The sequence below is a fragment of the Loxodonta africana genome, chromosome 1, assembly GCF_030014295.1.
Source record: "Loxodonta africana isolate mLoxAfr1 chromosome 1, mLoxAfr1.hap2, whole genome shotgun sequence".
Lineage (NCBI taxonomy): Eukaryota > Metazoa > Chordata > Mammalia > Proboscidea > Elephantidae > Loxodonta > Loxodonta africana.
The window spans coordinates 144,867,561-144,881,095 of NC_087342.1; the positions used below are offsets into that span (position 1 = coordinate 144,867,561).

Below are 13,535 nucleotides of genomic sequence, written 5' to 3' on the forward strand. Positions count from 1 at the left end.
AAATTAAAAATAATTTTAATAAAATAGCTAAATAAAACACGACATACCTACAGTATGGAATATATCCTACCCAGAAAAAAAAAGAAGAGATACATTTAGATACACCAAGAGGATATAACATTGAGTGAAAAAAATTGCAGAAAGATCTTTCTCCAGTTGCCGTCGAGTCAATTTCAACTCAGAACAACCCTGTGTGCTTCACAGGATTTTCAATGGCTGATTTTTTTCAGAAGTAGTCTACTAGGCCTTTCTCCCAAGGTGCCTCTGGATGGACTCAAACTGCCAACCTTTTGGTTAGCAGTTAAGTTTATTAGCTATTTCCACTATCTAGGGACTCCATATATTATTTATGTTTAAGAAAGAAAAAAAAAGGAAGAGAGAAAACACAAATTATTTCTATATCTACATCTAGGGGGCATATATATGTATATGTTTAGATAAAGGTCTGGCAAGATACATAGCAACCTGGTACAGTAGTAACTTATGAAGAGGGAACTGGGTTTGGAAATGGCGGTTAAAGTAATTTGAGTTTTACCTATGATGTTGAAAATTATTTTACAAGGAGAATGCCTTCATCATTCATTCACCTGGAAAATTAGGAATGATTAATTTTTTTAGGGTGGGTAGGCAATTCTCCTCTGACATAAGAAAGAAAATGGCTAGAATAAGGCTCTGGCCTTTGAGAAGGAGCTATGATGCTAAGGGTACCCTATGGAGGCCAGAGCTTTTGCTGGAAGCTTGAGGCCTGAAGCCCTGCCTTAGACCCTGAGACATAGCACTTGCCCTCACCACTGGATGTTACAGTAGTAGCCAGTCTAAACAATGAGAAGGCCAATAATATAATGTTCAATTTATCTTGATTTTCAATAAAGGTACAAGCATTTGGAGGGCTCTTGTAGCCATCTGGATAAAAATATCCCCAAGTGATACTGAAAGGAACTGACTTCTTCCCTCTACTCCAGCTGGTCTTAGAATAGAAAGTTTATTTTTCACCCCTAATGTCTAGAATAAAAGCAAAACCAACCAGGAACATTTCAATTGCTTCATGTCACAAATGTCAAACTAAAACTCTGACAGATGCTAAAGACCATGTACATTTATACTCATTATCCTGCAATAGCCCGATAAATTTGCTTACAAAATAGAACTATAAAAATTAAACGGAAATTTTTCAAGAAAATTTAACTTAGGGCATATATACTTAAATAAGGGCTAAAACTTCATTAAGAGAGTTTTCCTTAATATATTTTAAAGAGATCATGTCCCATCAATAATTTTCAGCCCTTTTTAAAAATATCATTTTGAGAAGCTTCAGATTATCATATAATTAAAGCTAAATTTCTCCTCTACAATGACTAAGGCCCCTTTCCAAACCCTCAATCTCCATTAAAATAGGCCACGTAGATTCTGTGGTCTGTCATTTTAAAAACAAGATAAATATCACTCTATGCGTTCATGATCACAAACCTCAAATGGGCAGTGAACAATGCCTGTCAATCCCAGGCATCTGTAGTCATCTCATTCACTTCCTCTCCGAATGAACATTTTATACCTTATCCTGTCTCCTCATATTTCCAGCTACCCACTGTCTCCACCCCTTTCCCTCTTATGCCTCTTTGTTCTTAACTCCTATTTTACAGATAAAACAGAAGCCAGCAGAAGAACATCTCTCATCTTCCTCAAACCAAACTGTAACTGTTCCATCCATAACAAAAGCTTGACTCCCCCCACCGTTAAAAGGTAGCCATCGCTGCTCCCAAGGCTAAATGCCCCACCTGAAACTGAGATACCAGCCCTTTCTATTGTGTCAGATATCTTACTTTATCAGTCATCACTTCTTTTTCATATGTAATCAACCTCTTCCTCTCAACAGGATCCCCTCTATTGGCTTTTAAATAGACTCAAGGGTCTAACCCCACCTGCCAACCTTCAATCATCTCCATATCCCCAAATCTAACTCTCCCCTTCCCTTCACAGCCAAACTTGTTGAAAGAGTTGTCCATACTTTTTGTCTCTGTTGTATCACCTCTCACTCACTGCTCATCTATTCCAACTTAGCTCCTGGCCCACCTACCACCACACCCCCCTGCCCAACGAAAAATAAAAAAACCTCTGCTAAAGTCACCAATGACCTTTGTAATCTAAGTCCAATGCACATTTTACATTCAACATCTTACCTGATCTCTCAGAAGCATCTGACCACTTCCTCTGTTGATTTTCCTCCTGCCTCTCTGGCTACTTTTCCTCAACCTCCTTTCCAGGCTTCTCCTCCTCTACTTGGTCCATAAATACAAGTTTTCTTCACAGCTCAGTTCTTCCATTCTCTCTTCCTAAGCAATCTCACTCACACCCTCAGATTCAATGAGGACCAATATGCAGATGACACACAAATTTGTAAATCCAGCTCAAACTTTTCACCTGAACCCCAGGTCTATATATTCAATTTTCTACTTGATATCTCCTCTTGAATGACACAAAGGTACCTCAAATTCAACATATATAAAACAACTTCATTATCTTCTCCTAAAGTGACCTCCTTCCCATGTTCTCTATCTCAGTGAATAGTGGTACATCTCCCAAATCCAATCAGTCACCAAGCACTGCAATTTTACTTACTACGTATCTCTCAGATCTATCTCAGCTACCACTGCCAAGGTCCTAATCAAAATCTTTTCTCTCAGATTACTGCCATATCTTCCTATATGAGCTACCCATATCTAAGTGTTCTGTATGGGGTTGCCAGAATGTTATTTCTGAAGCATAAATTAAGCCATCTCATCCTTCTTTCTGGATAAAATGTTCAATAGATTCTCATTGTTCTTAGGATAAACAAAAAGACAAAACTCCTTGAGTGTTGTTCAGGGCCCTGAGTTGATCTGACTCCTCCTTACCAAAGTTCTATTTCTCACCCTCTCCATTACAGGAAACTGTAATCACTGTGCTCTCTCCTACCCCAAGTCCTTCTGTATTGCTTTTCCCCTAGTCTAGATGCTCTTCACACAATTAACTCCTTCTCATGCTTCAGATATGAGTCAAGAATCAATTCTTCATGGAATCCTATCCTGACTTGGTTGGTCTCCCTCTGATATGCTCTCATAGCACCATATATCTCTTCTTCATACCACTGATCAGGTTGCAATTTTGCATTTATTTGCCTTTTCCACTACAGTGTAATAAGGTCTGTGAGATATGACATAGGGTCTCTTTTAGCTCAATACTGTATTCCCAATACATAGCACAGTAGTTGGTGAAGAATACTGAATGTACCATGGACTGCCAAAAGAACGAACAAATCTGTCTCAGAAGAAGTACAACCAGAATGCTCCTTGGAAGCAAGGATGGCAAGGCAGCATCTTACATACTTTGGACATATTGTCAGGAGGGATCATTCCCTGGAGAAGGACATCACGCTTGGCAAAGTACAGGGTCAGCGGAAAAGAGGGAGACCCTCAATGAGGTGGAATGACCCAGTGGCTGCAACAGTGAGCTCAAGCATGACAAAGATTGTAAGGATGGTGCAGGACCGGGCAGTATTTCGTTCTGTTGTGCACATGGTCACTATGAGCACAATAGTATGCATTTAATAAGTATTTGCTGAATGAATAAATGAAAAAATGAGCATCCAATACCTGAAGTTGAAAACTTTTATGTACATAGTTTAAATTCCATGGATTCTTGAAATCCAGCCTTCCTTGTCCAGTTCCACAGAAAACAGTTTTCTCTTTACCACTAAATGACCTAACACAGCTTTGTAGGATATATCCCTAGTTCTGGCTTCTCTCCAGTTTACCCTATCTACATGTAGCTGACAGAATGCTAGGCCACCATCTACTGATAGACAATCAACATGGTATTAGGAAAGGTGGCTAAGAGGAAAAAGAGATGGCATGAGGAAAAGAAAGCTTGAAACCATGCCATTTTAGGATGTTGCCTTAAGAAGTGAAAACTTAGGAGATAGTGTCAGATTATCCGAATATTTAAAGAGCTGTTATGTTCAAGAATCAGTAGATTAATTTTTTTTACTATGGTAAAAATATACATTATAAAACATTTGTCAGCTCAACAAGTTACATATATAATTCAGTGACATTATGTTCATCATGTTATGCAACCATTACCACTACCCTCTCCCAAATTATTTCACCACCCACCCTTAACAGAAATTCAGTGCCCCCTAAGCAATGGCTTTCCTTTTCATTCTCCCTCCAACCTGTGTAACCACTAATACGCTTTGGTGGCTATATATCTGCCCAAGAATCAGTAGATTGATTTTTGGTAGCTCTGAATGACAGTTCCTAGGAGGCAAATTTCAGTCCAACAAAAGGAAGACCACTTTAACGATTAGAACTTTCTCAATGTAGTTGCTTCTGCAAGTAGTAAGCTTGCTATTATCCAATGAATTCGAGCACAGGCTGGTTGAAATTCACGTCACAAAAAGCAGTGGTTTTTTCAGCTGTGGAACCCATTCTTTGAAATGATAGCTTTTGGGGAGAGTCCCAATATGCTAAGTAGATATATGGGACTATCTGTGGGGAGATGACTGCTCCCCCCACCTCCCCACCCCCGACCCAGTCCCTGTGGGCTAGCTACACACCACTTTATCAGTAGCAGCCTACTGGTTGGCCCTAAAATTTAACATATGAAAACATGCAAACTTTCCCTGCCAAGCCATTTTCAGCTTTTACAGGGGGAACTGAAGGTGAGTACTTCCAACTTTTTTCTTCAACTCAGCTAATGAATAAATGTTCTTCATGAAAATCTGTTTCTGAGCATTTATGTAGAACTTGGTCTTTTGAAAGAATTTTTTGTACATTTACGCTGTTGGCTAACTTTACCATAAGTTCCATATGGCAGAGATCTTCACTCTCCTGCTTTGGAATAACATACAATACCAAATACATTCCAAAAACCCATTGCCATCAAGTTGCTTCTGATCCATAAAGACCCTATAAAACAAAGTAGGAACCCACCCTAGGGTTTCCAAGTCCATGTAACCTTTATGAAAGCAGACTGCCATATCTTTCTCCCATGGAATGGCTGGTGGGTTTGAACCATTGACCTTCCAGTTAGCAGCTGAGCACTTTAATCATTGCACCACCAGGACCACCAATTACATTAAGTAAAAGGAGATAATAAAAAAGAGAGAGAGAAAAAAAAAAAAAAAACGGAACCCTTCTAACTGCCTTAGTTATCTAGCGCTGCTATGACAGAAATACGAGTGGATGGCTTTAACAAAGGGAAATTTATTCTCTCACAGTCTAGGAGGCTAGAAGTCTGAATTAAGGGTGCCAGCTCTAGGGGAAAGCGTTCTTTCTCCGTAGCCCTGAGAAAGGTCTTGTCATCAATCTTCCCCTAATCTAGGGAACTTCTCAGCACAGGGACCCCAGGTCCAAAGGACCTGGCTCTTCTTACTTGGTGGTAATGAGGTTCCCCTGTCTCTCTACTGACTTCTCTTCTATATCTCAAAAGAGACTGACACAAGAAACAACCTAATTTTACAGATGAGTCCTGCCTCCTTGATATAAATGCTTCTAATCCTGCTGTATTAACATCATAGAGGTAGAATTTACAACACATAGGAAAATCATATCAGATGACAAAATGGTAGACAATCACACAATACTAGGAATCACACCCTAGCCAAGTTTACACATTTTTGGGGACACAATTCAATCCATAACACTAACATAAAGATTAGAAAACACATTAAAGAAACAATTTTATATGCATACTCCTTTCCTCTATCCAATCTCAGGCCCTTCTCCTTTTTACTCTCACAGGTCACAACTATACTCATCTCACATTCCTTTTATCAGATGAAGGAAACCAGATTTTCCTCAAGGAAGCAATCTCAAGAGATGAATTGCTTTTCACAGGAAGCCTGCTTTTACTGGAATCTCTAGGGGAAAAAAGCTCACTTTTATTATATGCCGTGGTCTTATTTCCTGTATCTTTAATGATTACAAATAAATTCACTGATAATACAGACATTTCAAATAAATAAATTTGAGTTTAAGCCACTGTACCTATATAGTCCAATCAAAGGAATGATTTTCCCAATTACAAATGAAGGAGGTGTATGCTCAACTTGCTTAATAATAAAGAATCATTCCTAGAAACATTACCTGAGATTTAGATGGCTAAGTCTTGGTGATAATATGGTATAAACAATTAAATGTGTGAAAAGTGGTTTCCAAGAAAGCATGTATATGTTCCCATTGCACCTAACTACTTTCCTGTATTTTTAGATTAATTTCCGTCCAATGGCTTCCTGTTCTATGAAATTAGGGCACTGCACTTCTTAAAAAAAAAAAAAATCATATTTGCACCCTTAAATTCTGATCTATAACATGAGATATGTACATTCTATAAATCGGAAATTTCTGCTATTGATTTTACATATTAAGGATGCATAAATATTCACTGACTATAGTATTTTTTTTTTATAGTATAGTAAACAGTATATTTTGGGGAGTAATCAAAATGCTGACAGATCATAAACTACCAGGGGAATTTTTCTGGAGAGAAAAATAAACATTTATCTGACATTTTCACATCTAAAATTTTATGGTGAGGGACTACATGATATAATGAAAAAGTACTAAATTTAGAATCAGGACAACCTGGCTGTAATTCTGGCTTGATCACTAACTAACAAACTGAATAACTGTAGCTATTTCTCTTTTTGATCTTCAGTTTACTCCTCTGCAAAATATAAGAATTGGATTCAGTAATTTCTGAAGTTTCAATAACTCTTAAAATTCTATGGCTATAAAAAAAAAATGGCTATAGTTGCAGTTAAAATAGTGGTACCGTCCATTCTTATCTCATGTTCTAGTTTATCCTACCCTGTAAATACAATGTCCCTAATTGGTATACACTGAAATGTCACTCTTTGACTCCTACATGGGGAAGTAGAGTAAATACTTATTTGATGTAGTTTAATAAAGTACTCTTTAAGGGTTGGTGGTACTGAGGCACTCATTCATTCACTCATTCTTTCAGCACCTATTTATTCTTGCAAACCCATTCACACGCTATCTAAATAAGTTATTATGAAGTGCTTCACCAGGTTATACAATTAATAAATAACAGAATTTAAAGATATTCTGCTGGATATAAAATAGCATAAATTAATATTTGGTTTGTTTTATGTGTTTATCAATCAAAAGGACAAGTTCCTCTAAATTTCTTCCTCAAAACCACCCAATTTTATTCAATTTTATCTCCTGTTTTGGACAATAATATGCTCTGCCACACCAGGTGCAGAGCATCAAAATCAAGCACAGTTTCAATTTTACTGCTGAGATAAAGGGGGGAAGATAAAGAAATAGTCCTTCACAAGCAAAAATGATCATTAATACTATTTTACATATGTGCAATATATATGGGTATGGTTTGTATGTGTTTTTATTTCACTAGAAAAAGCAATAACTATCTTAAGGCAAAAATAACACTTACATTTAAGAAGCAGTATTTACCAATATATAGCCAGCATAGAGAATCCTAGTTATGTCATAAAAGTTACTTTCTCAATTCTACTAAAACCAGGAGTTAAATCTAACATTTCATCATTCATTCCTCAATATATTTTACAGGAAAATGCTACTAAATGTAGGGCTGTAGAATGGTTTTTCTCAGTTCAAATTCTCAAGATTCCTAAATTGGACATTTCATCTTTTGAAAAAGGTGGGAAGAACCAGTACCAATATTAGAGCTTATGTAACTTGCACAGTGAAGAAAATTCAATTTAGGCTTTAAAAAAATAACACTTATTTACACTTAATGATTACACTCCCCAAGTTCTTTTTAAAATACGAGAACAAGAGACTTGACACCTATGAAATTTCTCACCATTATTTACATGAAAAGAAATCTATTCTTCACATTTCCCTAATTTAAAAAGAATAAAGAAGTGTAACAACAAATATTTATATTATATTTCACCACTTATCCTGTTTATTTAACAAATTCAGCCTGTGGGATTATAGAGATTTTACCTAATGCCACAGTAAAATTTTCTCGTATTTGCTGGCACAAATACAATTTTGAGAAAATAGTGGGCTGCAACACTTAGTGAGAAAAGGCAGACAGGTCTTGATTTTAGGGGACAGCCTAGACCAGAGTTTGTCATCCTTGGCACTACTGACATTTTGGGCTGGCTGATTCTTTGCTGTGGGTGGGGGTGGGGGTGGATGCACTGGATGATATTCAACAACATCCCTACCTCTACCTGCTAGATGCTGGTATCTCCTTCCCCACCTTACCCCAAGCTGTGACAACCAAAATGTCTCCAGACATCGCCAAAAGTCCCCCGGGGGTAAAATCACCTCAAGTCTAGAGAAGATGAAGTTACAAGTGGATTGATACATTAAAGAAATTAAATTGCAGAAGTTAACTTAGATGGAATCCATAACTAAAAAACTAATATTTTGACTCTAAACTCTAATATGAATGCTGAGATAAAAAATAAATTCCTCTAATGAAATACCTGGAGAAGTAAAAACAACAACAAAAAAACATTGGTGTTCACCATACAGCAAAAATGGGAAGGAAAGGGGGTAATGAAAAAACAACATTCTTAACGTTGAGAATGTTAAGAAAGATATATCTATTGCTAGAAAGAACAGTCTAAAAATATTACATGCCACTTTTTGTGTGTGCTCAAGGAAATAAAATCATACTTACATTTGCTATTTTCCTCTTTTAGACTACCATCTGGCAATCCAAGCTTCCACTAGAAAAAAAATTCTAGTCAACTGGACTAAAATAGTTAATGCACCACCCAATGTGCCAAAAATATGGCAAGAGTCTACAGATTGCTCAGTCATACCCAAAAAGAACGATGCTAATATCCTTAAAAGACCAAAGTAAACAACTCACAGGATGTTTACTCAGCTTGTGAAATTCTCTTCCTACCTTGGGAGACACAGACTCAAACATTAAAACATTAGCAGGAGGAAAAGCACAACAAAAGTAGTTACACAAAACAGGCCAACTGAGGTACTCAAACTCATTTATTGGACATCAACTTGTCCCCTAGACATTTGGAGTTAAAAAAATAAAGCATCCTGTAACGAAACACAGCAGAATATAACTGACTATAGTCATTATATTTCTAGTCAGGTAGACAGTAAAAAACGAATGAAATAATGGCACAGGCATATTGAATCCTTGTAACATTCTTTGAGAAAGGCAGTATAAAGATTCTACATAATAGTGAATACAAGGTTCATCACTATAACCGATTCTACAATTACCTCTTGTTTCTTAACACCCAAAAGGCAAACTAGCACATCCAGCCTGACAAAATATCCTTTGAGTTTTATTGCACTCATCCCTAAAGGTAGATAATGGTAACAAGAACCTACAGTCACCAATAGATGAGCAGTAATTCTCAAATGCAAAGATAAAGAGAAAACTATGAACCATTCATTTAACAAACATGTTTTGAGCACCTACTGTGAGTACTCACCTAGATGCTGTAATGAGCAAGACAGACAAGGTCCTGGCTCACATGGAGCTCACGTTCTACAGCAATAACTCTAGTAAAATCACCAAACATTTGGGGAAATCTACACTGTGAAAGAGAGGTACCAAACTCAACCTCTCTTTTCAAAAAAGAAGAATTTAACACTTAAGGGGAAAGAGTTAATACAGCGAAGACTTTAAATATAATTACTATCTTCACAGAGATTGACAGAATATTCCATCTATAAAACAAGAACAGATAATGGCATAGAGAAAATTTTGAGCTAACACTCACACCTAAATACATCCTCATGAAATCTTAAAAACACAAAGATAAAATCCTAAAGGTTTTCAAAGAGACAAAATAGGCAGAAGACATTTCCAGATATCTGAGTATTGACTCCAGTTTCAGTTTTACAGAATTATTAGAATATATCACATCAAATTAAAAAGTGAAAGAAATAATATTGAATGAAGAAAATTACAAAGATATACATATAATACTATTTGTAAATATTTTTACACCATACCAAACAATACTACATATTTGTTATGGAAATGGACTTATACAATAAAAATATAAAAACATTCATGCTCATGATACATGAGAGAGTAAGAGGTAAGCAAACAGAGTGGCACTTTGGATTGATACATTTTTTTAAGAAAAAACACAACCACCATCATCAGAATCCTAGATGACCTCAACATTAGGGAGGGGGTAGGTGAAAAATGGATTAAGAAATGTGAAACCTTGTAAAGAGTTTTTTGTTTTTCTACTGAAGGGTATAGATACTAATTAACCTAGATATTGATAATAAAAACTAAGTCTAAATACATATGTTAAAATTTAAAATTAAACATTAGAAATCTGAAATAGATGTTTTTACTTTCAAGTCTTCGGAGGAAAGAAATGACGCAAAAAGAAGGTAAACAATCCAAAAGATGGCAGGACTAAGTGCAACTATATAAATAATCATAATAAATGTGAATTAACTAAATTGACTATTAAAATAGACTCACATTTGGAAAATTAAAATTAAAATATCTAGCTACATGTGACTTACAAGACATATACCTAAGATAAAATGTCACAGGACACTGAAAATAAAGAAATAGAAAAATATATAACAAATCAGTTAAATAAAGAGTAAATACAGAAACTAACAGCATGAAAATTACAATTAAAGGAGACAAGAGCAATGTCTCCTACAGATATAATGTGCAATCATTTGAGTTGTCATGTCACAAACCTCTATGTACTTAGAACATAGCTTCCAAATATATAATGCAAAAACATATCAAAACCAGAACAAAATGGTTTTCCATCATCATAGTGGGAGACTTAACATACCTTTCTCAAAATTACACATTTCAAATAAATACAAAAAGATAACTATAAAAGATTTTAATAAACTTGGCTATATAAATCTAAATCTTAAGGTACATACACACACACACACACACACACACAAAATGGTCAACAGAGAGTATACCCAATGAAAATTTTAAAAGTCGGTCTCACATACACACAAAAAAAACTCAACAAATTCCCCAAAGTGTAAAACACATAAACTATATTCTCTGACCACGCCTCAGTGAAACACAAGGATAGTCAAACGAACCTTTTTCACTTAGATTGGCATCATATGGACAAAAATCCAAATGACAGTTTAGATGGTGTAGGGAATTAGGCATTTATAGAAACTTCAGGTGGGAGTACAAATTGGCAATGACTTTTTGACAATTTGGTATTATCTATCAAAAATTTAAATGGCTATAATACTGGTGAGGAGTGAGCTTCTTGGCCCAAGTAGACACATGAGACTATATGGTCAGTTCCTGCCTGGAGGCGAGATGAGAAGGCAGAGGGGGACAAGAGCTGGCTGAATGGACACGGGTAATACAGGGTGGAGAGGAGTGTGCTGTTTCATTAGCGGGAGAGCAGCTAGCAAGGTGTGTATAAGTTTTTGTATGAGAGACTGACTTGAATTGTAAACTTTTACTTAAAGCACAATAAAAAAAAATTTAAATGGCCATACCCTTTGACTCAGCAATTCTACCTCTAGAAATCACTCTTACAGAAAAACTTGCATATAATCACAAAACATATACAATAATAATTATAAAAGCAAAAAAAAAAAAAAACTCAAACATCCATCAATTGAAAAATAGTTAATTTATAGCATATCAATTTCATAAAATGCCAAGCATATACACGGAAAGAATCTCCACAACATAGCGTGTAAATATATACGTACTTACCCTGTACACACACACACACACACACACACATACACACACACATATGGTATCATTCAAATTAGTTTAAGATGAACAGAAAAAGGACTTAAAGAATACACACCAAACTTTTTCCGTTGGAGATGGACATGACGAAGAACTTTCAAATTTTACTTTATGTATATCTGTACTGTTTCATTCTTTTATGATTTATACTGCTTTTATAATTTTTTAAAGCAATAATCTTTTTTAAATGTCTTATTTAGTTCCCAGAAAAAGATGCAGATCTTTCTGTTCTTAGAACAAATGTGATCAAACCAATTTGAGAGTACAGGATGTGTATAAAAATTCCAATGTGTTCAAATAAAGCATTTGCTATTCCCTCTGCCTGGAATGTCTTTCCCTCAGATATGGTTCATTCTCTCACTCTCTCAAGTTTTTGACTTAAATATCAACCTATCTGAGGAACTTCCCCTGACTTTTCAATACAAGATGGTAACTGCCTATACCCATCCCAGCACTCTCCAAGTATTTTATCTTGCTTTATTTTTCAATAGAGATTTAACATCTGTGCTTACCATCCTTATCTCTAAAATGGGAATAACACCAGTACTTGCCTCATAGGGTTGTTTTTCAGCTTAGATGAGCTAGAAGCCCTTAGATCAGTGCCTGACACATACCAAAAAAAAAAAAAAACCAAACCCAGTGCCATCGAGTTGATTCCAACTCATAGTGACCCTACAGGACAGGAAGAACTATATATGTTTTTTATTATTTTGTGTTTGCTTTGCTTATGGTCTGCAATCCCCCTATTTGAATGGCAACACCAGGAGGCAGGCTTTTTGTTTTGTTCACTATTGTGTCCCCAATGCCTGGAAGAGCGTTATCAGTAAATAGTCATAGTTGCTGAAGTCTAATTTAGCACTGCAGCCCATATGTACAGGCAGCTGAAACTGCAAGAAAAAGACCAAGTGTTTTCAGTAAAAGCAAGCTTTCTACATGTTAGCATGATTCATCTGGGATAACTCAATCTACTTTGAAAGTATAATATTTAGCAGTATGACTCCTAGAAGCTTCAAGGAGGGAAATGGTACAGTGCCATTTAGTTCATTAATTTCTTAAACACCAAACATGGCAATAGAAACTAAAATATAATATAGAATGAGAAAACAAAAGCACAACTTACTTTTCATTTCTGTTTTTGATGCATGGCTGATACAGGACTTTGACGGCATTCCAGGCAGAACTGGAATCGTCCTTCAAAATATCTTCCAACAGGGGGAATTTTTTGATACTTTTAGAATTTTCCAAACATTCAATCACCAAACTGTCTGAGTTTAAAAGCCATAACTAAAGGCATAAAAAGAAAAATCCAAGTATAAGAATATCACCACTATATTCACTATTATACCACTCTCAAAACGGGGAAAAAAGTCTATAAAAATACCAGAAAAAAAACACAGGACAATGATGTATATAATTTTTAACTAAGAAGGACCTTTCAAATCATAACATTTGATAGAGCACCCAACATTATCAAGATAAAAATAAAAACAGACTAGAAGAAAATAGTTAATACATATATAACAAAATTATTATCTATAACATATATAAACTCATTACCATCAAGTGCATTTCAGCTCATAGCAACTCTATAGGACAGAGTAGAACTGTCCCACAGGGTTTCCAAGGAGAGGTGGATTTGAACTGCCAACCTTTTGGTTAGCAGCCATAGCTCTTAACCACTGTGTCACCAGGGCTCCACCTATAACATTATAGCATCTAAATATCTATAAGGGGGGAAAAATTGTCCAATAGAAATATAA

The 13,535-nt window shown here is 35.7% G+C and overlaps 1 protein-coding gene across 8 annotated transcripts in view; it reads right to left on the reverse strand.

The window, feature by feature from the left end:
• The window catches only part of UBE3D (ubiquitin protein ligase E3D), a 160,228-nt gene that overhangs the window by 100,151 nt on the left and 46,542 nt on the right, over positions 1-13,535 (reverse strand). For 7 of the 8 annotated variants that reach the window (XM_064288489.1, XM_064288479.1, XM_064288480.1 and 4 more), the window contains one exon: positions 12,896-13,059. In XM_064288489.1, coding sequence (XP_064144559.1) covers positions 12,896-13,059 — 164 coding nt within the window. Of the gene's footprint in view, positions 1-28; positions 8,738-12,895; positions 13,060-13,535 lie in introns of those variants that run through there. The other variant, XM_023544176.2, reaches the window with a different exon arrangement.